The 23,810-nt window shown below is 31.7% G+C and overlaps 1 protein-coding gene across 3 annotated transcripts; it reads right to left on the reverse strand.

The window, feature by feature from the left end:
- Nucleotides 1–897: 897 nt before the first annotated feature.
- Sap130 (Sin3A-associated protein 130) lies at nt 898–22,924 on the reverse strand. Of its 3 annotated transcripts, none has more exons than XM_088241968.1 (17): nt 22,564–22,924; nt 22,346–22,444; nt 20,275–20,434; nt 18,187–18,246; nt 17,049–17,126; nt 15,811–15,872; nt 15,265–15,322; nt 13,600–13,662; nt 13,042–13,121; nt 12,699–12,750; nt 11,741–11,914; nt 9,986–10,085; nt 8,148–8,825; nt 6,856–7,001; nt 5,852–6,039; nt 4,697–4,798; nt 898–1,442 (listed from the first exon to the last, which is right to left on the reverse strand). In XM_088241968.1, the coding sequence occupies exons 1-17, from the start codon at nt 22,786–22,788 to the stop codon at nt 1,290–1,292; spliced, it is 2,478 nt and encodes an 825-aa protein (XP_088098094.1). In that variant the 5' UTR covers nt 22,789–22,924; the 3' UTR covers nt 898–1,289. The 3 variants fall into 3 exon arrangements, with proteins under 3 accessions (XP_088098094.1, XP_088098093.1, XP_088098095.1); XM_088241967.1 differs by having other exon boundaries at nt 11,741–11,917; XM_088241969.1 differs by lacking the exon at nt 13,600–13,662 and having other exon boundaries at nt 11,741–11,917.
- Nucleotides 22,925–23,810: the final 886 nt, after the last annotated feature.

Raw genomic sequence — 23,810 nt, forward strand, 5'->3', positions numbered from 1 at the left:
AATAGTATTTTCGCTACTGGTTCTGTTGGTCTTCCCAAAAACAGTAATCATGGACAGTTGCGTTATTTCTTTTAACCCCTCAATTATTGTGGTATGTGATTGTAATACACTATACTATAACGGAATAAAACATTGGCTATGTTGATCATAAAAAAATATTTATTTTAATATATTTTTTACAACTCTTATTTGACTATTCACTAGATTACAATACCAGGGAAATTGTAAAATTAATAGTAACTAACATTCATAATATATAATATAATGTATTTACATTGACAACCTTATATTAGTGCGGTAATTGTGAAATTCAATTTCCCAAATTAATACTTAGCAACAAAAACGTTTCAATGTACAAACCAATCAATATTTACAATATATGAGAAATGATATATTATACATACGTAATAAATAAAGTAGATAATTATTTATAGAAGAGTTTTGAAATAAATGCCATCATTGTTACATATAAAAAGTAATTTTAAAAATTTGTTGTATCATATCTGTAATAACAGAAAGTTACTTAATTATTTAATTGCCATAAAATTTTATATGTCCAAGATAATACATTTACCGAGACATTTGTGCATATGTCTAATACTTTTTCCTTGGTACATTAAGCCGCTAACCATAACCAACTAACTCACTTTTTTCTTTAGTTTTAAAAAACGTTTAGTAATTCCTTCATAAAACAGTTGATTAAAAACACCAAAATAACAGAAACAATTATAGATCGTGAAGTCTCTCTGCTCGTTAATTGTAATAATAAAAATAGTCTGGCGCACAATTAATTAATTAAACAACCGTTTATTAACCAGATAACCAGAATGAGTTTGCTAACTCATGGGAATACAATTGTGTTTTTGTACATTTTTGTATTTTGAAATAAAAAAAAAAAATATTGATTTGTTTACATCAATAACAGATTTTCTAATAATGACTTTTAGATATCAAATAACAAAAAAATAAAATATATTAGAGATTCACTGCTATCTAATATATTACACATTTAAATATAATTATAAAGTAGGTATTTTAAATGACATGCATGACAAATTTGCAGTTTAACTTTCAAGTATTTTAAACAGTGAGAAAAATGAAAAGCCTAATTCAACTTTTAGGGTGGAGAAAAGTCACAAGAGGAATATAGTTTCTGCGATTACTTAAAGGTAATTAGATCCCGTGCTTTTCGGAGCATCATTAATTGTGGCATACTAGTATGATGCTGATGTGAGACTTGTGCTGGTACGTGTGGGAGCAGTCTGCTTGAGGTAAGTAGTAGCCATGGGTCAGCACTGATTCCTGTGCTTCTTGAAGCATCGTTTGTCCACCTGACGCGCCAAAATGTCGCTGACGTGAGATTTGTGGTGGAAAATGCGTAGCACATTGGATCGAGCCTCGGATACTCCTTCACCGACTATTTTACTTCTTTGAATGTTACCCTGCAGAGGAATGTTTAAATAGGTTATGTGGATAATTCAGATTAATTTGTTTAAATTCATTGCCAGCATTACAACAATGCTGTTGTGAAATAATATGAACTAAATGTTATCAAATATTTGTATTCAACCACTTAGCAAATTTTCTATTTCTGCCGGTTTCGAGAAGTACCTGTCTCTTTGTCAGGACACCAATTAAAGTAACATGCAAATCCCACTATACACCCTCCCCAACGTCGTGGCACAAAAACATAAAAATAACATGCTGATTTGAAGCCACATGCTTTTAGTAGATAATGCTTACGTGCACTAATTATAATTTATGAAAATGTTTAATGTTGTGTGAGAAACAGTTGAAAAAATGAGGGTGAGGAGGAACCGGAGGAGCATAAGTTTAATAGGTATAGGTTACTATTACAATGGAACATCGTATAACGGGCAATATTGAAAGGTTGTTTGATTTTTTATTATGGGGACATTATTGCCAGTTAAATTAAATGCCAGTACTCTTATGTGGGTGTGAATCTTGGCACCTTACCAAAGCTCAAAACACCAAGCTTCTGAGTTTTCCGAGTAAGGGCTTGAGAAGAATATTAGGCATAAGGTGGTTCGATTCTATAACTAACATCGAAGCCTGAGAACGGATGCTGCAGCCTCCTATAACGAGCGTCTTGAGGATGCGGTGGTGGACCCGGCTTAGATACGATCTGCGCATTCCTCAGGAGAACCTAACCCCCAATTGGTCTCTTCTTTGAACCTGCGGGCTCACGTCGTCCTGGAAAGCCATCGATGACGATCTTTCGAATTTATTCGGCAGAACTAAGGGAAGCGGGATTGCTATGGGAGGGGGCGAGAGTGCAGGCTGGCGATAGGGTCTCCTGGAGGCATCTGGTGATATCCACATACTCCACTTATAGAATAATAGAAGAATTTTTCAAAGCCTTCCTAATGTGGAATATTTCAATATTATTTAATGTTAATCCTTTATTATGTCTATGTAAGATTTGAATTCCTGTATCTTTATTAAAGTCGTGATTAAAATTGATCGGGTAATTTGCGTATTCAATTAACACGAATATTGAAATTTCTTAATGTTTTTCCAACGTAAACTGAAGGACAATAATAGCATTTTTATACCTTGCTTAATTGCACCTCCATTGGAGTTTGACATTATTTGGTAAAAATTTGGATACATTAGAGCAGCGTTTCCCAATCTTTTTAAGCCTGAGGAACGGTGAAAATTTAAGCAAGCTAATATATAAAAACATAATGTAGTATTTTGTTTATTGGTTTTTAATATTACATTATACCAGGTATAGAAATAACAAATAGCGCTTTTTTAAGTAAAGGAATTTTAAAATGGGCGGCAAGTATTTCTGCGGAATGACAGAAAATCTCAACAGACCTGTCTGCGAACCGGAGGTTTGGAAATGCTGCATTAGAGGATATAGTATGTATGGAAAGAATTTTTCTTCAAATCAGCATGTTGGTTTTATATTTTTGTGCAACTATGGTGAAGGTGTATAGTGGGATTTGCATGTTAGTTTAATTGGTGTCCTGATGAAGAGACGGGTACGCCTCAAAACCAGTAGACATAGAAAAGTCTGTAAGTGGTTATATACAATTTTTTTGATAAAATGCTTGACGACAAAGCTAATGCTTTAAATATTAATACTATAAACTACGTACATTTAGAGTTTAAAATAATGCATTAAGATTCATATATTATATATTGCATATTGTCGAGTTTCTGGCACAATAAGGTAAATATATATAACTGTCATACAATAATATTTTTTATAATACCTATTAAAATAGCAGTTTTATTTAAATTGTTGATTTGGGATGAGCTTAATACTTTAAAAGTGCAATATCTCACCAACTAGCAAAATGTTAGTTACCAAATTGTGCCAGAAACCCGACGATATTTATGTAGTGATAAAAATGCTTTGACATTTTGTGTTAGCTGTTCATCTGGCAATACTGTTATCCGTGCATATTCACGAGAAACGATTAATATATTATGTAAGCACAACGGTGTTAGTTAATATTAAATTACAGCAAAAAAAAAAGTTTTTTTTTCATATCATGGAAATCCAATGTCCCTGGTATGACATCCAAAGTAAGGAATAATCTCAGAGTAATGATGCGTGAACGCAAGCGATGTTAGTTTGTTGGTTAGCAACAGATTGGTGGCCAATTTGTTTTGTTTGACAACATAAACATAAAGGTTCGATCGGATGCTTTTGTCGCTGTCCTTGGCTTTGTTTGTAAATAACTTGGATATTTACGTTATAATAAATAAAAATCGACTATGGTGAATTGCAGTATGTTTGGTTGCAGCAGTAGGAGCGTCAAAGGTGTTAAAGGAGTCAGTTTTCACAGGTAATTGATTTCAAATATTTTCCCTTGATTTACATTGATTTTTGGCATTTATTGTCCCGACATGTGTATTATGTTGCTTAAAAATTTTCCTAATATCAACATATTTACTTCAGCTAGAATTTTTTCTCAATTTAGGAGATAAATTTGTGAATTAAAGTATGTTTACTGTTGATAATGACAGTTGATTATGGTCAATATGTCAGGGCCATACTATGCATCCATATAAAGTTTGAGTTTTTATCGAGTAGAGGTCGATTCAAATGTTACTCGTAAATAGCAATGTTAACCTTGAAATCGCACCTAAAATGATGTGTCCAAATTTCAGGCCGCTACGACTTGCCGTTTCGGAGATGTGACGGACAAAGAAACAAACTCAACACGGTACTTTGGTTCCATGGAGTTGGGATTTATGTCTCAATAAATGTAACAAAAGTTTATTGAGAATAAAATGAATAAAAAAATAAATACACACATGTATTTTTTTAAAAATAAATATAGGCGAATTATAGAAAAATAAATTGGAATGACCCTGCAATAATAAATACACAGGCACATATTTAAAAGTATTTACAATGCAAATTAATATCCATTTGGCGATTCTCGACGGCCGGCCCATTGTTTTGCTGTGAACTGTAGCTAACTTAATACCCAATAGTCATAGAATGGTTTTCCTACGTTTGGGTTCCTCTATAGCTTGGCACATTATTACTCTGAGGGAATAATGTATTTTTATACACACAATAATTAATCAAAATAGGTACTTATGGTAATTTTCTGCCTTTAAAAGCAAAAAAAAAGAACAACATGAGAAAATAGTTCGTAAAATAAGCACATACTTTTATAAAATGAAAACACACGAGAATATTCTATACCTTAAGTAGTTCACAAATGGTATGATGGTCAGCCTGTGGTTTTGATTCCAGTATATGGAGAATTTCCGCTGTCTTATCCAGTACACCAGCTTCTAACTCCACCTGGAAAATTAAATTAAATTAATCACAGTTCAGAATTCAAAATTATTTGCATTCGATGTATTAGATATAAGGCAATTATATATATCTAGTATAATTTAGTTTGTGCAAGCAAATTATTCTACCAAATCCCAAAAGGAACACTCCCAAAAGGAACCCTACCAGAAGTCAAACTAGAGGATGGATCATGGGGTCTACCACAAACTCTGAATTCAGGCAAAGAAATCTCAGGTTTCTGGGCCCCAAAATATTCAATATGTTACCCGAACATTACGAAAGCATGAACCGAATTCAATTAAATAAATCTGTAAAAAAATGGTTACTGGATTTAGGTAGAGAAAAATCGGAAAACTTACTTAAAAACATTCTAAAATAATAAATGGTATATTTAAATATAGTATTGTATAACTCTATAATAAATTAACTGGTAGATAGTCATGTTATTGTTTATTTTTGCATAAAAATGTCTGCCTTAAAACAGGTTGTACCTAGTTAGGCAGACTAGATATGATCCAGAGAAATCTATTACCTAAGTATGCATGTAGTAGATAAAGAAATTGTAATTTTTTGTTAATAAACCATGATTATTATTATTATTATTCAAAATATACTATGTTAGATGTAGATTCAATAAGCAAGATGTTCATTATTATCAAGGAAAATATAAATCTTAGATTCCAGTAGAGCGGTGGCATTATAATTTTGTCTATTTAGATGCAATGTACCTGACATTGCAAACTATTATTAATGATATTTGAACAGAATTAGAGAACTTTTTAATGAAACCAATACAGAGGTCTAGGCATTTACAGGGCCACTTAAACCAGCCAATGACAGGTCATTACTCTGTAAATGTCTAGACTTTTATATTACCTTCTTGAAAATGTTTTCCCTTTCTGTTGTAATCTATATTTTTTTTAATATTCAATCTTAAAAATACTTTAAAAAATGTTTATTGCAGCTTTTGTAAAATTTACAAAATATTATCGATGTTAGTGCATAAAGTAAACGCTGAAACATAAAAAAGCAAGACTAATAAAAACAAGCGATAATTACCAGGTCTTCCATTTGCGCTGTGAGGTGATGTATTTTCCATCCGTCTGTCTTCTGCAGCACGTACCTCTGAGCGGCTATCTCAACTACAGTCGGTTTCTTCTCTTCGCGTTTCCTCACATCCGTAGGTCGGGTAAAGTGAAGAGCTGTTGCTCTCCAGCCACACTTCCAACCAGCACCCAATAATGCTCCTGTTAAAAAATCATTATATTTTTAAATAAATAAATTATGTTATGTTTTTCTTAACTTAGTTTACATCTCACACCAGCATATAAACTAATACATATTTACAATTTCTATAGATATTAATTTTTATATATACATACATTTTTTATTCTGTCCGTGTCTGGACAAAAGGAGAATACATTCTGTGTGTTAAAAAGACCCAGAATCCTAGACTAATTATTGACTCAAAAATCCTTAAAAGGAAGAGTAAATAGAATGAGATGAGTCCGCCTCGTAGTGTAGTAGTTGGCGCATTTGCCTGCCATATTTGTGGTCCCAGATTCAATTTCTGGCACGATCAATATCAAATATTGGTTTGAAATATGGTTTTACATCGTAATATAGTTTATAGTCCATGGACTGGCACCTGGAGTGTAAAATTTATCAGATTGTAACCGGTGATTGAGATACGCTGCATTGCATTATGTAGGTACCAATCCAGTGCCCTATGCACCATTAGGTGACGATAGAGGTAAAATAATTATGGTATTTATTTCCTTTATTAAATCTCTAAATTTATACACTGAAAATAATACTTCTTAAATTCATTCATATCCATTTCACTCTTCACTACATTTTTAATACATTATACACAAAATAATTCTTCTTTTTTTTTTATCAAGATTTATATACATAAATATACATTATTATTGATATACTGTAATACTTGCATAAATAATAACACATGTCTCGTTATTGTAGGGAAAAAAAACATTTTTAAAACCCAATTTAGTTATTGCTGTAAAGGTCTCATAAAATGCAGAAGTATATTGTGGACTTACTTCTTCTGGGCTTTTCCTTTTCTGGAGGTGGTACAGCCGGAGCTGGGGCAGGCGGTGAGGGGAGAGGCGGAGAGGGTGCAGAAGGGGGAGGGGCGCCCTCTGAAGGGAATTCACATTCTCCACCCCTTGGACGCTCACTCGTCAATCTAAACCGTATAAAAAGTACATTAGCCAATATTTGTATTACATTTTTTATTTTATTTTAAAGACATAACGACAATAATATTTGTATACCACTATTTTATTGCCCTTGTTTGTCTTTGCTACATAGTTTTATGTTCAGTTTCATGTACATATATAATGTTTCTTCTTGTACATATTAAGTTACTATCGAAAGATATTTCAGATTTTTATACAAATATGCACATTTTTGTAAAGAAAATTCAATTTTATTTAATAGAAAGTTCTATTCAATGTTCTGAGGATCGTGCTTTACGATTCTACAGAAGACGGCAAATTATTATTACACATTTGAAGAAGTTTACTATATCATAAGAATAGACTATGTAAATACATACTTTCCAACCCAGTCTCTGCCGTATGGAGCCTAAATTGCCGCAACTCGCATTTTGTGGTTTTTGAGTTATTTATTGATTCATAATCAGCATTTAATAAGTTATAAGTGTATCTAACTCTTTTTTCGCTACGACAACTGGAAGGTTGTAAATTAAATACCTACCCATGCAGTAACATCAAATTTTTAGCCCATAAATGATTAAAATACGGATTAAAAAAATATTTTTAGTTTGATTATATTGAATATTTTTATTTGTATAAATAATCGCCATGTGTTTAAAAAAAAAAATAAAAAAACATTATATTTTTTTAAAATAAATAAACTACTTTATTTTTAAAAACTAATTTGTGTTTTAAATCAAATTGCTTTTTACGGCGGATTAGGGATTGCATGACAGAACTAATCATTAAAAAATCTTTCTAAGAAAATCCTTCTAGTTGCACGGGTGTCTTAAAATTTAGTTATATAAAATGATAAAGATTATATTTTCGAGTTTTCGGTGATTTCTAGATTGTACTGAAAATCTATTATAGAGGGGTTTGGAAGTGAAGGACTCGTTTGTTTAATATTTAATACTCTGAACTCTTTAAATAAAGCATTTCTAGGGTATTTGAGTGGTCATTTCAGAATTATTTTATGAATAATTTTACGTGTTTTAAAAAGTGTATAAAAATTACACTTTAAGCCTCCTTTCCATGCCGTGTTATCATATACATATTGACGAGGCCATAGTAAAACAGGTTAAAATTTATAATTTAAATAGTTTGACACTCACAGCTGTTTCCTAGGTTTTTTTCTCGGGGAGCAATTATTATACGGAGGTTGATCATTTTGTCCAGAACTATGCGATCCACTGGATATTTGCGAGGTTGGTTGAGAAACATGAGTCACCGCTTGCGTAAGGGTTTGCAAATCTCTCGGTTGAGTCACAGCCTGACTCAACGTATGCAGGTCTCTAGACTGGCTGACCATCTGACTCAACATGTGTGCCTCTCTGGACTGAGACATGATCTGCTCTCTGGATTGAGAGATGATCTGCTCTCTGGGCTGAGACATAATCTGTTCTCTGGACTGAGACATGATTTGCTCTCTGGACTGAGACATGATTTGCTCTCTGGACTGAGACATGATTTGCTCTCTGGATTGAGACATCATGTGATCTCTTATTGCCTGTTCTCTGGACTGACTGGCTGCTTGGGTTAGAGAATGCAAGTCTCTGGATTGAGTCACAACCTGCGACAAGGTGTGAAGATCTCTAGGTAGGTTGACAGCTTGCACTAGCGAATGGAGGTCTCTGGATTCGGAGATGGGTTGATTCATTGATGGGATCGGCGAATCTCGATCGTCGTCGGGTCCGGGACTAGAGGCGGCCGATACAGTGGTAGATCCGCCGGGAGAAGGGGGAGGAGATGTCACGATAGGTGGAGGGGGGATGTTGCATTTAATAGGAGAGCTGAAATAATACATTGCATGTAATTACATCTATCTTAGAAATGGTACTACTAAAAGTGACAATGACAAAGTAATGGAAAGGCAGGTAATTCAGTAAGGGGTTTATATAAGAACAAAACAAACATATCGGTGGCAGCTATGTAAACTATTGATATATAAGTTTATGAGTGTTATTTATTTATTTTTAGTTCACAAACAGCAAAAAGATATCACAATATAAATACAATTTATAAAATAAAAAATAATAACACTAAACATCTTTCACCAATTATATGCAAACACCAATAGTCGCAAAAGAAAAATATAGACCATATATTAGACCAAAATTTAGTTTTCATTATATGTTATTAAAACAGTTTATTAGAATTTAAATAAGATTAATATTAATAAAATTTAATTTAAAATAGATGCAATTTATACAATCAAATAGAATTTCACTAGAATATTAACAAAGTCTCGTAGTAATAATAAGTTTTTTTTAATGTATATCAATCATTATAGTAATAATAGTCACAATAAAATTAAAATAATAATTTTAAACAATTTTAAGATTCATCATCATCACTCTATGTCTACTCCGTTGGAGTATATGGTGTCCACAAAGTGCCTATGGGCCTCTCTGTCAGTTGCTAGCTCCTGTGTATTCATCTAAGTCAGGTTTGTGTCCTGTAGTTCGGACATGAACTGCCGAAGTCAGTAGTGGATGACAAAAGTAGAATTTAATTTACGATTATTATCAAAGCTTTTAAAGCTGCCCTGAAAAGTGAGTAATTTTAACAAATAATAATTTACTTAGCTGCTATCATTATATTTGCAATTTCATTTAAGTGTTTCATTTTTTTATTATTATTAAACGTTTAGGAGTCTTTTTTGTCTTGCTCCCATAACATTTTTCTTTTAAGTTTTAGATTTCAACTAAGCTAAACATCTTGTTTTTTAAAAATTGATAGTTTATTATTGTATTACCATATATATATACAATCATATTCTCACGCTTTTCTTTTGTAGTGTTATGTGAGATTTGAATATTTGCTCATAAAGTAGTACTTTCAGTTTTGGTAATGGTTTTGTGGAGACATACTGAATATATCCGATAAATTTATATTTCACATTCAAGAATTGGTCTGATGTAAGACAAAATGGTGTTTATGAAAGACTTACCATTCATTATCCCTTTTCCTTAAAATAGAAGGTCGTTGAGGTCCACTAGGACTACTAGGAGCCCGCACCAGGTCATTTGAGCTTCTGTCGATTGCTCCAACTGAAGCAATTTATTTAAAAAACATAAGTACATTTATAAAAATATGACGAAAAGTGATAATCATCCAATATAATGCTTATTGCCAGTTAGAAATCTAAGAACTATTTTTTTTTAAAGGTATGAACATAACAGCATCTGGTTTAGCTTTATAATAAGCATTTATCTTTTGTTTTGATATAAAGCGCCACAAGATCTCTGCACTGACAGAAAAAAACTATATTCATGTATTTGTTAAAAGGTTATATGACTTTTAAAGCGTTTAAAATTTTCTAATAAAAATAAAATAAGTCCTAAAACACATTCCTAGCTTCTTCCACATCTTGTCATACATGCTCTTCGGTGGGGTCTGCTTTTGACATGACCAGACTTGAGATATTAGTTAATCTGAACACGCCTTTCTTGATCATCTCTGTCTTATGTTACCATTCAATCGTTCCATAATTATTTATTATCATATTACATATATACATAAAATTATACATTTATACAAAGTTGCTTTGACTATCTAACTTGGGTTATTTACCCCAGAGTGAAAATATAGTGAAAAACGTAGTAAAATACATAGTTTAAAAAAACATAATACAAAATGTAGCAAAAAATGTAGCAAAAAATATAGTAAAAAAACATATTTAAAAACCCAGTAAAAACAAAATATATAGTACGAAACATAGTAAAAGACATGGTAAAAAAAAACATATTTTAAAACCCAGTAAATACGCAGTAAAAACAAAAATACATAGCAAGAAACATAATAAAAGATCTAGTAAAAAAACATGGTAAAAGATGTGATAAACAAAAAAAATGTGTATACAGGTGTTCTTTAAACCCTGTCACATCCGAAACCGCGATGATCAGTATGAGCAAGAAGACATATTGGCACATTAAAATTAATTTTTAGAACAAATGAAATTTACAAAAATAAAACATTTAAAAAACAAATGGTTGCTTACTTCTGCACGGGAGAAGTGAGGAGAGGGGAGGGGGGAGTCTGATACACCATGAACCACATGGCCACGCTCCCCTTGCTTCTCCCCTGCAGAAGTAAGCAACCATTTGTTTTTTTTAAATATTTTACTTTTAAAAAAATTCTGTGTTCTAAATATTTTTTTAAATATGCTTATTTGTCTTCTTGCCCTTACTGATCATCGTGGTTTCGGATGTGACAGGGTTTAAAGAACATCCTGTATATAGTAAAGAAACATATTAAAAAGTAACGAGGATCTTTGAAAATTCAATCAATAAAAAACTAAAAATACATAATTACAATTTAAATAAGAACATGTGTTGGCCATCTAACAGCCACTATCAACTCCTCAGACTCTTTGCGACCAATTTTACTGAGGAAAGTAGTCAGTAAATTCTTTAGCTTTAGATATATAATCTGTTAAACCATTCTTCAGTAATCCATTGGTTCTACATGACCAAACCATCCTTTCTTAATATTATCAATTAAGTCTAAGATTTGCGCTTTCATCATTTAATAAATCTTTTAATAATTTTATTAAACAGTACAAATATGTGTTCATTTTTGTTTTTAAATACCTGTATTTCAAAATATCTCACGTAGTATAACACGACATTACAGCACTGTCTGATTTTTTACACAGTTCTTTAAAAGTTAATGTAAACATAAGAAGAAAAAAAAGCATTCTTACCAAAGGAATTGACGTGACTAGCTGTGAGCACCACATTATTGAGGGAGTGTGGTAAGGGAGTAGATTGCACCAGAGGGAGGCTGGATGGGGCCGTGTTCATGAGTATGGCCTGCTGGGAAGGGGGCCCAGCTGCAGGAGCCACGCCTGATGATACTTCATAGTAGTATGTACCTCCTACTAGAAACCAAATCAAATTAAACATAAATATAAATTTTATATTTGATGCACTAAATTTGTGGTTATTTATTATAATAAAATAAATTAAAAAATATATATATTATAAATCTGGCATATACCAATTAAATTGTGATTGTGAATCAATCTACATTGGAAAAACTAAAAGAAACTAGCATATTAGAATAAAAGAACACTTAAGGTGCCTAAATAACCATTTTTCTGAATTCGCAAACCATCTGATAGAAAATAATCATAATTTTAATAAATACACAAGATTAAAAGTTCTTCATGTTGAAAATAAAATATTAAATTAGACAACATAGAAATCTTATAAATTAAAAAAGCGATTCATAATAAGAAAAAAAATAATAAATAACCAAATAAACGATATTTCTTTCAGTCTACTCCTGTCTAGTTTTGAACAAATTCATCTCACATTACAAGACAAAAAGAAATGAATTATTACTTCCATACACACTAACTGATAGAATAAAATAGGATATAATTCATTAGTTAAGTATACCTTGAAAAGGAAGCTTGTGTAGCTTTAAGAGTCAGTGGGAAAAAAAAATAAGTGGTTAAAAACAAAGTTGTTTTATTTATTTTATTTTAAACATAAATAAATCCGATTAGTTTTCTGGACACTTTTATAATCTGTATGATACAGCCATTTAAATTTGATATAAAACTTATTCGAACATACATAGGATAACAATATAGGTATTGTTTTTAAATAAGATATTATATAAATTAATATTATTGATTAAAACTACACACAAACCTGCTCGTGGAGCGTTGGTTGGTCGAACGCCCAAAGTAGTCACTCCAACAACCTAAACAGTAAAAATAAACATGTCAATATGCAGAAATTCTCGTACACTTTTATTTTATACACATGTATTTTTTTTGGATCCACAATTGCATTCACACATGCATGAATGCATGGGCAAGTCATTTTCTTCACATATAAAAAAAAACATGCTTGTCTTTTCTTGAAATATGTTGAAATCAAACATTGTTTTGATGTTTTGGAGCAAAAATTTTACTATTTATTTTTAAGTAGGTAAATAAATTAATAATACTATTATAAAAGATAAAAACTACAAAATATTTTATTTTCATACCTTTGCTTGTTGGTAACTTCTTTGTACAAGGGGTACCACTTTGGGAGCTGATGTTCTTATAGGATTCAAAGCTTGAAGTCCTGCAAAATAGAATAAAATTAAAAATTTAAAAAAATAAAATTTCAAAGCATTTAAAATATTACTCCTAATGCTACCATCACGCCATATTCCGTAGGGGTAGGCAGAGGATGGACCGCCACAAACGTCTACTCTGACGAACATTCCTAGCTTCTTCCACATTCATGCATCTTGTCATTCATGCTCATCGGTTGTGTCCTCGTCCTATGTTACCATTCATTCTCGCCATACATATCTGTTTTACCATTTTTTCGTCATTCATTCGTTCTACATAACCAAACCATATTAGCGACCCTATCTTAATCTTATCAATTATACCTGTTTTAGATTTGCGTTCTCGTCTGATTTCATCATTCGTAACCATAGTTGTACATTGATTTCCCACCCATTCGTCTTAGATTTCAACCTCGTTCACTCTGCTTACATCTTTCCATTTTTTATTTCCATACATAAGTGTCGGGACAAAATATATATATTTACCTTGTGGCGGTGGAGTTCTCTGGGGAGAAGGGGCATTGGCTGGTCGGACAGCACGAGCCACAACTAGAAAGGTTTTGTCTTAAATAATCGGTAAATTTAACATACACACATATATGTTTGTAAATTTGTATAAGCCACTTTAATTTTGAGTTACACTTCGACCGGTTTAGAGGTTACTACCTCATCGTCAGGAATTTCGAGGTACCTCAACGTCAGGATGAGGTAGTAACCTCGAAACCGGTCGAAGTGTAACTCAAAATTAAAGTGGTTTACTATAAATTTATAAACATATACATGTAAAATGTCATAGGTACCACAAAGTGAAAAATGTTTTTGATGACAATAATATTAACATACACAATTTAAAAAATGTTTTTAAATTACAGACATTATGTAAACATCATCATTTTTTTTATCCAGACCCAGTGGTGCATAAGGCACTGAACTGGTACTCCAATTGCAGCCTAACTCGATCGTTTGATACTCGAAGGCAAGATAACATGTATTTCGCTTCAGATCCAGTACGGGAAATATGGAAGATTGAAAGAAGATTGAAAGATTGAAGAGTGAAAATAACCATTTTAAATTAACGTTTCGTGCTGACTTTGCTGGAAATCAAACCCAGGATCTCAGGCATGGTAGGCAGATATACTAACCAGTATACCACGAGACGGAGTTATCTCCACCTGATTTTTTTTCAGTATTTTTACCCGAAAGTAGCCACTAAGTCGAAGATACTCTTCTAGGGTTCTGGTTCTATTTCACACACAGAAATGTGTTCTTCATTCCGCCCGAACACGGGATAATCAATGACATAAGAAATTCATACCTAATAATTTTAATATATCAATTAAACATTTCATTTTATTCAACTTTTTTGTTACCAATCGAGCACTCTCCCCTAAGCGGGCAATTTGACCATAGCCATTTTTAAAGATAAACCAGTGAGATAACTATATATAATCATATTTAAGTTTTTTATTTGAAAATTAAAGAAACCTGTTTTTTTGTTTTTTTCTACAGTGCTTGAAGTTCTTTTGTTAAGTAACTTGAAAACCTTATTTTATAATTTTCTTCACCATGTTATATTATGTATGTGGATGAATGTATATGTGCGTGTGAGAGGGTGTGCATGTGCGTGTATATGTCTGTGTAATTTTTTATAAGTATAATGTAAGTGTTTATATACCCATATTCTTTTTTTATACCATCTTTACTTCTAAACACTGTTCTATCTTTTATTGCGTTATATTGTATTTTTTTAATTTTATGTTGTTTATATACTCATGTTTTATATAACTTCCATGTATGTAAAAGCCTTATGGGCATGAAAAATTAATAAAATAAAATAAAATTACATACATGAATGCTTATTTGCATGCATATGAATGTGCATTTTTTAAAATGTTTTATATACCTTCATTTATTTTTTTGATATATTTGTGTATTTTGTACTTAAATTATTAATATTGTAATCCCACAGCAAGCACAAGAGGTTGTTTCTTTTTAGTTGTGGTATTTCGTTTCGTTTTTGGTTTCCGTACTTTTGCTTTATTACATTATATTAAATTTTAAACAATTTTAAAAATATCAAAATGATAAAGTTTCATTTAAAAAAAAAAACTTTATGGTAAATCATTAAAAAATATTACTACTTATGTCTACCTGTTGCTGTTGAAACCTGCGGAGTCACTTGTCTCAATGGAGGGCGAGGAGCTGACACCTAAAATACAATAGGATATTTTAGGTCAGTCATGTTTAGAGCAGATTTTTTCGATTTTAATGATATAACTATAATGTATTCAAAACAAGCATTCGTTCATAATTTTGGAATTAAAAAATGAGCACAAACAAAACGACTTGCAGTTGGCATCACGTTATTTTGACGTCACGCATTATGACCGCCGACTTTGCTTCTAATAAAAATTGCATATAAGTTTGGCACCAAAATGTCATACGTGCCGTTTGTCCCACGGGGCGTGTTTCATCTTGTTTTCGGATCATTCAAAATATGCATATTTTAAATCTTTCTAGAAAATTTATCCGATGTCGCATGAAAAAAATATTAATACCATTATCATCGTAATTTTTTACTTATTTAAAAATAAAAATAATGAAAAACATGAAGAAAAGACCCTATTTTAGTTAATAAATTAACAGAAATATACAGCATGTGGTGATAAATCAGTGTGGAAATATATTATAGTTGACCTGCAATGTGTGGGGCCGTGGTGGACGTGGAATATAACAGAGGGGAGTTCCCGATGACCAACCTAGAAAAAAAAAAGACAAAATACACATAATTTAATTTTTATTTTATTTTATTTCATTGGAAAGCCAACAGACATTTATACATTTATAAGAATCAATTATACCATAAACACATATCATAAAGTCCAATTAGAGGTTTCCACATAATATTGTTACTGTAAATGTTGTCACATAAAAATTATACATAACATAAAATAACTAATCATACAAAACTTATAATATTACTAGAAATGTAAATGTAATACATATTATTCAAAATATATCTACTTTTGAATATTGGTCACACAGTTGCACATTATAATAAATAATACAACTATAGTTGACCATCCAGTGTTCATTTATTATGTGCCTACATACAGAACTGCACATAACCTGCATAATATAGGCTGCGGATTCAAGGCGCAACATCATAACTTGAATTATTTTTGGAAATTTCACTTTTAAAGGAAGTTAAAGATATGTTATTAATATCAATACAATTTAATTTCTGATTACACATATGGCAGGTTCTATTTACAAATGAATTTTGAAAAGATTTAGTTGAACATTTAGAAATTTTAAAGAGAGATTGGTTTCTGATCTGCGTTACTGGGACTCTAAAATTAATAAGTGACAGAATCTTAGGGCAATCTATCATGTTATTCAAAGTTTTATACATAAAAATGCAATCTATCATGTTATTCAAAGTTTTATACATAAAAATGCCACATTTTGATGTTTATTTATAAAACGATTTGACAATCATTATTATAATATAGAGATTCCACTAACCATATACATGGTTATGGGTTTCTTAAGTTGGAACATATTCGTATTAAAATTGGCTTAATTTATAGGATTTTTAGAAAACGCCGAGTGTTCACATAAGCAGTTTTTAAAACAATCAACACTATTCTTAATAAGCCATTTTATTCCAAATACTTTATTTAAAAATAAATATATTAAATAAAAAATTAATAAAAAGCAATTTTACTCCACTGACAGAAGTCTGTCGACTGAACAGTTATAATTATTTACGCCTATAAGAGATACAGTAATATTTTTGGGATAAACAGATTTTTATGTACAAATCAAAGGTTACCCCTCTAGAGACTTTATTTAATCTGTTAAAATGTCCTTCAAACGTTTCAAAGTTTTTATTTATTTACCTTAATTAAAATGAATATCTTAATACTTACTAGGGGTGGGTGACGGAGTAGGTGCTCTTGGAGCTGCTGAAGCCCGTGGTACAGCTAAACTTGCCACAGTTGCGGGACCTACAATTCCATGCACATACATATAAATATTCTAACTTTGTAATTATGGATAAGGGTTTTCAAAGCATTGTACATTACAAAAATTCCCATTAAATATGAAGGGTACACGGCAGAAAAACAAATTTTACGGGAGAGCAAAAAGAAGAATAAAAACACAATTTGTGGGACACTGGGTTTACATATTTAATAAAATGTGTTTTTAATGAATATAAAATATATTTTTACATATTTGTTTTACAGAAAAACATACAATTTTTTTACTTTATTTATTTTTTTTAAAACTCCTTTTTTGAACATACAAAAATGATTTCAATTCAGCAATCATCGCATTTTGACTGTATTTTTGCCAGTAGTGACCCAATATTTATTTCCATTTTCTAAAAATGGCATTAATATATTTAAAATTTAAAAAAAAGACATTAATATCTTTGAAATAAAAAAATTAAAAATAAGCCCATTTTAGCTATGAACTTTTTATTTATTTCAAGCTACTAGGTATAGATCAATTTTTCATAATTACTGTTTGAGAATATTTAAAGGAAGCAATACTGATACAAATTGGTGTGTTTCGCTTAAGAAAATAATTAATTCAATATTTTGTCTTAGTCAAATTTCATTTTATTCAACTGATGAACTTCAAAAACAGACAATACCGGCCAAACTTACAGTTCCTTGCAGAAACCTTGTAAAATGTAATGCATTCATAGGCTAAAATCATCGAAGATTCTAATAAGGATGTTTAAATTACATATAACATAGATTTATGAAAAGATTTAACATCCAATTTTTGTTAAGGATGCATTTTTACATGATTTAAAAAGCAATATTTCTTCACTATATTAATGGTAGTGCAATAAAGCTTCAATTGTTATAATTTACGTGTATTTACAAATAATTTCAGTTGAAGGAGGAGCAAAATTTTTTTAAATGATTCAAACATCAATGTCGTATTTTTACACTGTATTTAAAAAATTTAAGCATCCTCCGTAAAGTTGATTTTATTTTATTTATATAGAAATTAAAATATATTGATTATTTATCTCATAAAATATGTCCTTACCTCTAGGCACATGATAGTTAGTTGTCAACTGTTTAGTGACTGTTGTTTGTCCTGCTATGGCTGAAAGAAAATGGAAAAAAATACATATTATTCAAATTAATTTTCATTGGACCAAAATAACATCCATACTGAACCAATATAAATGCGAAAGTGGGTTTGTTTGTGTTTCCTTTAAGTCTCAATGGAGAGACCAATTACCATAATATTTTGCATAGGAATAGCTGGAGAGGTGGGAAGTAAAATATGATACTTGTTTTTCATCACAAATAAAAAAATATATATCAACAACGAGCAACATTATTTGAAAATGAGTAGGCGGAATGTCAAAAAGAATAAATTCAAAATTAATTCTTTAAATTTCCATTATTGACTAGCTTTATCAATGGTTATTTTGTTTTAGTTTTGTCGTAGTATTTTGGATTTGTGGACAGAATAGCGATGCTGTGTCACCATAGACTAACGGATCATTGTATTTCTCTAATAGCGATAGTTGGAAGACCAGGCTACTTTCAACCCCGGTAAAATATAAAATTCCATTGGAAAAATTCTTATTGATAAACTAACACTTTTATTGATTGATGACACATCCAATTAATTTACTTAATAATTTCTCCCTAATACCATGTGAGCGAAGCCGCAGGTAAAAGCTAGTTACAAATAAAACAAAATAGTTAAGGTGTTAATTTAGGACGACATATGAGGCCAGGAACCCTTGAGCAATAGCTCGATATTATGGTATCATAATGCTCTCTGATAGCGAGAGTATTTGCCAACTAAGCATAGTTGTGAAACTCATCAAGCATCAGTGATGATGTGAAAAATGACAATCTCCAAAGTGATCGTGCACAGCTGCTCGATTCCTCTTTCTATCGCCATGAACAGAGGCACTTCGGTTCTGGAAACCAGGAGAGAAGACAGTCTGTGCTGATGCTGGCAGACCCTGTCGCTATAAACTAATATAACAAAACATCTAGCAGCTACAAAGCGCATGGAAGAAATAAATTCAGAGATGAAGAACATTTTAAAGAAGGTAATATAGAAGTCTAGGCATCTACAGGGCTTATGACCTGTCATTGGCTGGTTTAAGTGGCTACTTTACACATTTATTTATTATGGATAACTTATATAGCGCCATTTTCGTAATAAAATACCTCAAGGGCGCTTTACATGGTGATTCTATTGTTAAGTTAATTTAAATGAAGCTTTTAAATTTGTAATTTAATTAAAATAATTTATTTTGCACTATTCTGCCTATGTTTGAACATCCATATTCCTTTAGTTCTTCCCTTTGTTGACTTTTGTGAAGTTAAAAAGCTGAAACCTTTATTGATACGGGTGAGATTAGCCGGAATATATCTCACTCACATATAGTTTGCAGCTCTTTAACTTCACAAAAATCAACAGATGAAAGAATTAAAGGGATGTTTTTCTTAATTCAATGAAAGCCCTAATAGATTGCTATTAATGATATATAATACAATGAATTAACTTAACCTAAACAATCTAAGAATCTATTTAAATGTAAATGTACAATAGGTTAGTCATGGTATGATCTACGCAGACGTGGCAAGTGTGTCATCTCAAGTCAGGAGTGATAACACCATTTGCTTCTTGAATGCTTAACACATTGACAGTACTGTTTAGTGAGATTTTGTCAACTGTTCTGAGGATTCTTGGCAGAGAGGAAAAGAATCCGACATATATTTTAAATCATACAGATATTCAAATATGGGCAAAATGGCGAATGCAGTGTGTAAAGTGGCCATTTAAACCAGCCAATGAGAGGTCATAAGCCTTGTGGATGCTTAGACTTCTATATTACCTTCTCTAAAATGTTCTTCATCTCTGTTGTATTATGTTAATATTAACAGCTCCCTAGGGGGTCAAATCCAGTTCTCGTCTACAAAAAATTTGTGAAACTCAAAATATTGTTAATAATTGTATCATCTTTTTAAAGAATCTTCACAGAATAACCATATTAATTAGCTTGGAGAATCATATATTTGCAATATATTTTGGATTCCTTTATTGTATTACAATATTTTTATTTAAAAAAAATAAATTAAAGGCATAAAATTTTATTCATACTATTTTGGGGGCGCTGAGCTGGGTTTGAGACCGAAGTAGCAATGTGCCCATGTTGCTGGAGTGGTAGACTCACGGAGGGAGGGAGACTGACGGACTGCAGGACTCTCACTGCGGTTGGTAGGGTTCGTACCATCGTCTGCCCAACTATGGGGCCTCCACCCTGAAAACAAAAATATAGGCTATTAAAATATGAAGAAATAAAATACACTTTTAAAGTACCATCAGAGATTTTAAATTGAACTTCAAAAGGTTAATATTTTGTCTATCCAATGCTTATGTTACAAATCTGCATTTTGGACAGTTTTGAACATACAATACCAAAACAGTGGCGTGTGTTCCATTATAGGCAAATAAGCAGTGCCTACCCTACTTCTTCTTACTTTCCCCTCCCCGGTGGAGGTTGGAAATCATCGTGGAAATTCTCATTTTGTTGGCAGCTGCCCTGAACAAGGACTGAGTGCTGCAATGAAACCAGTCAAGCAAGTTTTTTGGCCACTGCATCTTCCTTCAATCCTTCCCTGTAGAATGACTTGTAAAATGTTATATTTTTCCCCTCTCATCAGATGCCCAAAGTACTCAAGATTTATTTTCTTTGTGGTCTTGAGTACCTCTTTATCTTTTTTTATCCGTCGGAGAACGTCATCATTTCGGACTCCGTCCACCCAGGAGATTTATAATATTCTCCTGTAGCACCACATTTCAAAGGCTTTGATCTCTTTTTAAGTGTTTTGGGTGAGTGTCCACGTTTCGACGCCGTAAAAAAGTACTGAGAAGACGTAACATCGAATAATGAGCATTCGGAGGTCGAAATTTAAGTCTCTACTGAAAAGAAGGTCACGCATCCTGAAAAAGCAGTGTCGCGCCATCTCTATTCTGACTTTGGTCTCTTGTGAGTGATTCCATTTATCATTCAGACAGTATCCTAAATATTTATATTGATGGACTTGCTCAATAACCTGCGCTCCGAATTTTAAAGTCATTGGGAAAGTTTGTGGCTTTTTCCGAATAACCATGCATTCAGTCTTGGAATAATTCATTTCTGCCCTACTAGATTATGGTAAAAGTATTAGTAATGTAAACAATTCATTATAAAATATGCTTCAAACAATTAAAGTCGTAATTCTGTTACAGTGACTGGCGCACCGCCAGTGGCCAACAATGTCAAAGGCATAAACTACAAATGCCTGCTTTGCTTACTAATATGGCAGTTCTTTTTAAAAAAATATTATTAAACTTAACTCAACATATCCTAACCTAACCTAATTTTACATGAAAAATAAATTTAAAAATGAAACAATTATTGCTGTTGCATTAAAATTAAAGAGGCTAAGCGACGTTCAGACCTTCGGTTAAGCGTTGCTTTGAATATTTTGGCCAGGCATCCATTAGCCATTCGATTAACTGCCGGCATTTAATGAACAGCCTAGCCGTCCAATTGAGTGGCTGATTGAACTGTTTGGCGGCGACACATATATTTATTTCAAATCATCCATCTTTTAAAGTTCGTGGGTTTTCCGGCCTTTTTTTTATTTTTTTTTTATTTAAATCTTAAAGTAGGGCACACATATCATACATATTGTTATGTGTGTTCTAATAATAACATTGCAAATATATTTAATTTATAAATTGTTTATCACATATGTCTTGACCATTATTTTTAATTTTGATATGTTTTTTTCTTCATAAATATTTTCAGATTCTTGTGAAGTTTTTCTGGGTTATTTTGCGGTGCATTAATAATACTTCTTACCGACGTTTCGGACAGTGTGATTTTGTTTTCATTTATTATAATTTTTTCTTTGCAATTTACATTTTACAAATAAATAAAAAAAACTATCGACACAAAAAAAATCTACAAAGGCATGGCCTGATAATGATGCTGTAACGTCGGTAAAAGGAAGTATTAATACACAGCATTATAGCCCAGAAAACATCACAAGCACCCGCCATTATCTTAATGTAACACGACGTTATAGCACCATCTCCAGATTGTTTTTAGGCAGCTTTTAAGGAGTTAAAGAATAACCCAACCGTCGGGGTTGACAAAGAGACAAAATGATAATGACTTTACCTGAGTTCCTTGGCTGATGATTTGAGCTCCTTGAAGTAATGGCGAAGCTGTTACTCCCGATGGTCCCACAACAGCCTGGTTCCCGCTGACGAGCTGTGGCTAAACAAACCAAAAGATTACAGGTTAGAAAATAAAGTCATGAAAATAACTATGGTAGGAAGTGAAGTAATCATCAATGTAATAAATAAAAAAAACACAAAAAACAATTAAATGCCAACCTGGGAACTCATTCCCTGCGAAATTATCTGAGTCGCAGGTCTCAAGTTAAGCGGGACAGTGTGAGTTATTATTTGCCCAGTTGGACCAGATATCTTAGAACCACTCACGAGATGCGGCACTTTGGAATCAGACGGACCCGTTCCTTTTATAATCGTGATCTTTTGGGCTAAATCAATCGGGTAACCCTTACCCGCCGTAAACTTATCATCCGGATTGTTACTCATTTTGACTTATTCGTAACAGCACACATAACATAAGTGATATTGCACCAAAAACCTTCACCACGACGCACAAGTCGCTTCAATAAAGTAGCATTTGCTCGTCAAAGCCACAGACTACAGGTCAAAGCTATGTTCAAAATGCACAGATTATATAGTACAAGTACAGATGTGACACTTAGAACAAAAGTACTGTTACATCATTTTGACAGATACGCCTTAGCGTCGGTCCGCAGTGGCGCTAATATCGCCAAAAAAACCTTTTAGCGGGAAATTCAAATGTCCAATATTATTTAGAAATAAAAAATACAGGATTTAAAAACAGGAAACGAAATAAAAACACAAATTATAGATTTGACATATATTTAATAATATAAATGTTAGCATGGTCTAAAAATGACAATTACTTTACATTTATTACCATTTAACATAACAATATTTTGTAGACAAGAAATGGATTCAACCCCCAAAAGAGCTGTTAAAATAAACATATTACAACAGAGATGCAAAACATTTTAGAGAAGGGAATATAAAAGTCTAGGCATCTACAGGGCTTATGAAATATAGGCAGTTTGGCAACTCACCATTCGGTGAATGTTACACATAATGTACAGTGACCACATAAACCAGGGAATGAGGTCATAAGCCCTGTAGGTACCTAGACTTCTATATTACCTTATCTAAAATGTTCTTCATGTCTGTTGTAATATGTTTATTTAAAAAGACATGACATCAATGTAATTATGATAGGATTACTGGGAATAATTTATTGTTCATAAATAAGTAAAATAATAATTATATTCAATGGTATAATATTTATTAATAATACATAATTATAGTATACATATTACATATAAAGGACTGAGTATATAATATAATATATGATGTATCTCAGTGATCTAAATATTCAAAAAGAATTATGAAACATAATTACAGATAAATATAAAATTATAAACAAATATTAAAAATTAAACTACAAACTCTATACATATATTATAGTATAAGAACCTAGTACGTTATTATCTAAT

This window comes from Micrasema longulum, unplaced genomic scaffold, assembly GCF_059751315.1.
Source record: "Micrasema longulum isolate JH-2025_06_02 unplaced genomic scaffold, ASM5975131v1 h1tg003210l, whole genome shotgun sequence".
NCBI classification, from domain to species: Eukaryota; Metazoa; Arthropoda; class Insecta; order Trichoptera; family Brachycentridae; genus Micrasema; species Micrasema longulum.

Excerpts from the sequence above, each read along its gene's own strand:
- Sap130 (XM_088241967.1), bottom strand. The coding sequence starts at position 22,788 with ATGAGTAACAATCCGGATGATAAGTTTACGGCGGGTAAGGGTTACCCG. Across the intron at positions 17,127-18,186 it reads TAACTATCATGTGCCTAGAG|GTCCCGCAACTGTGGCAAGT; the intron begins GTAAGGACATAT and ends ATGGAATTGTAG. Across the intron at positions 7,002-8,147 it reads AAAAAACCTAGGAAACAGCT|ATTGACGAGTGAGCGTCCAA; the intron begins GTGAGTGTCAAA and ends TATACGGTTTAG.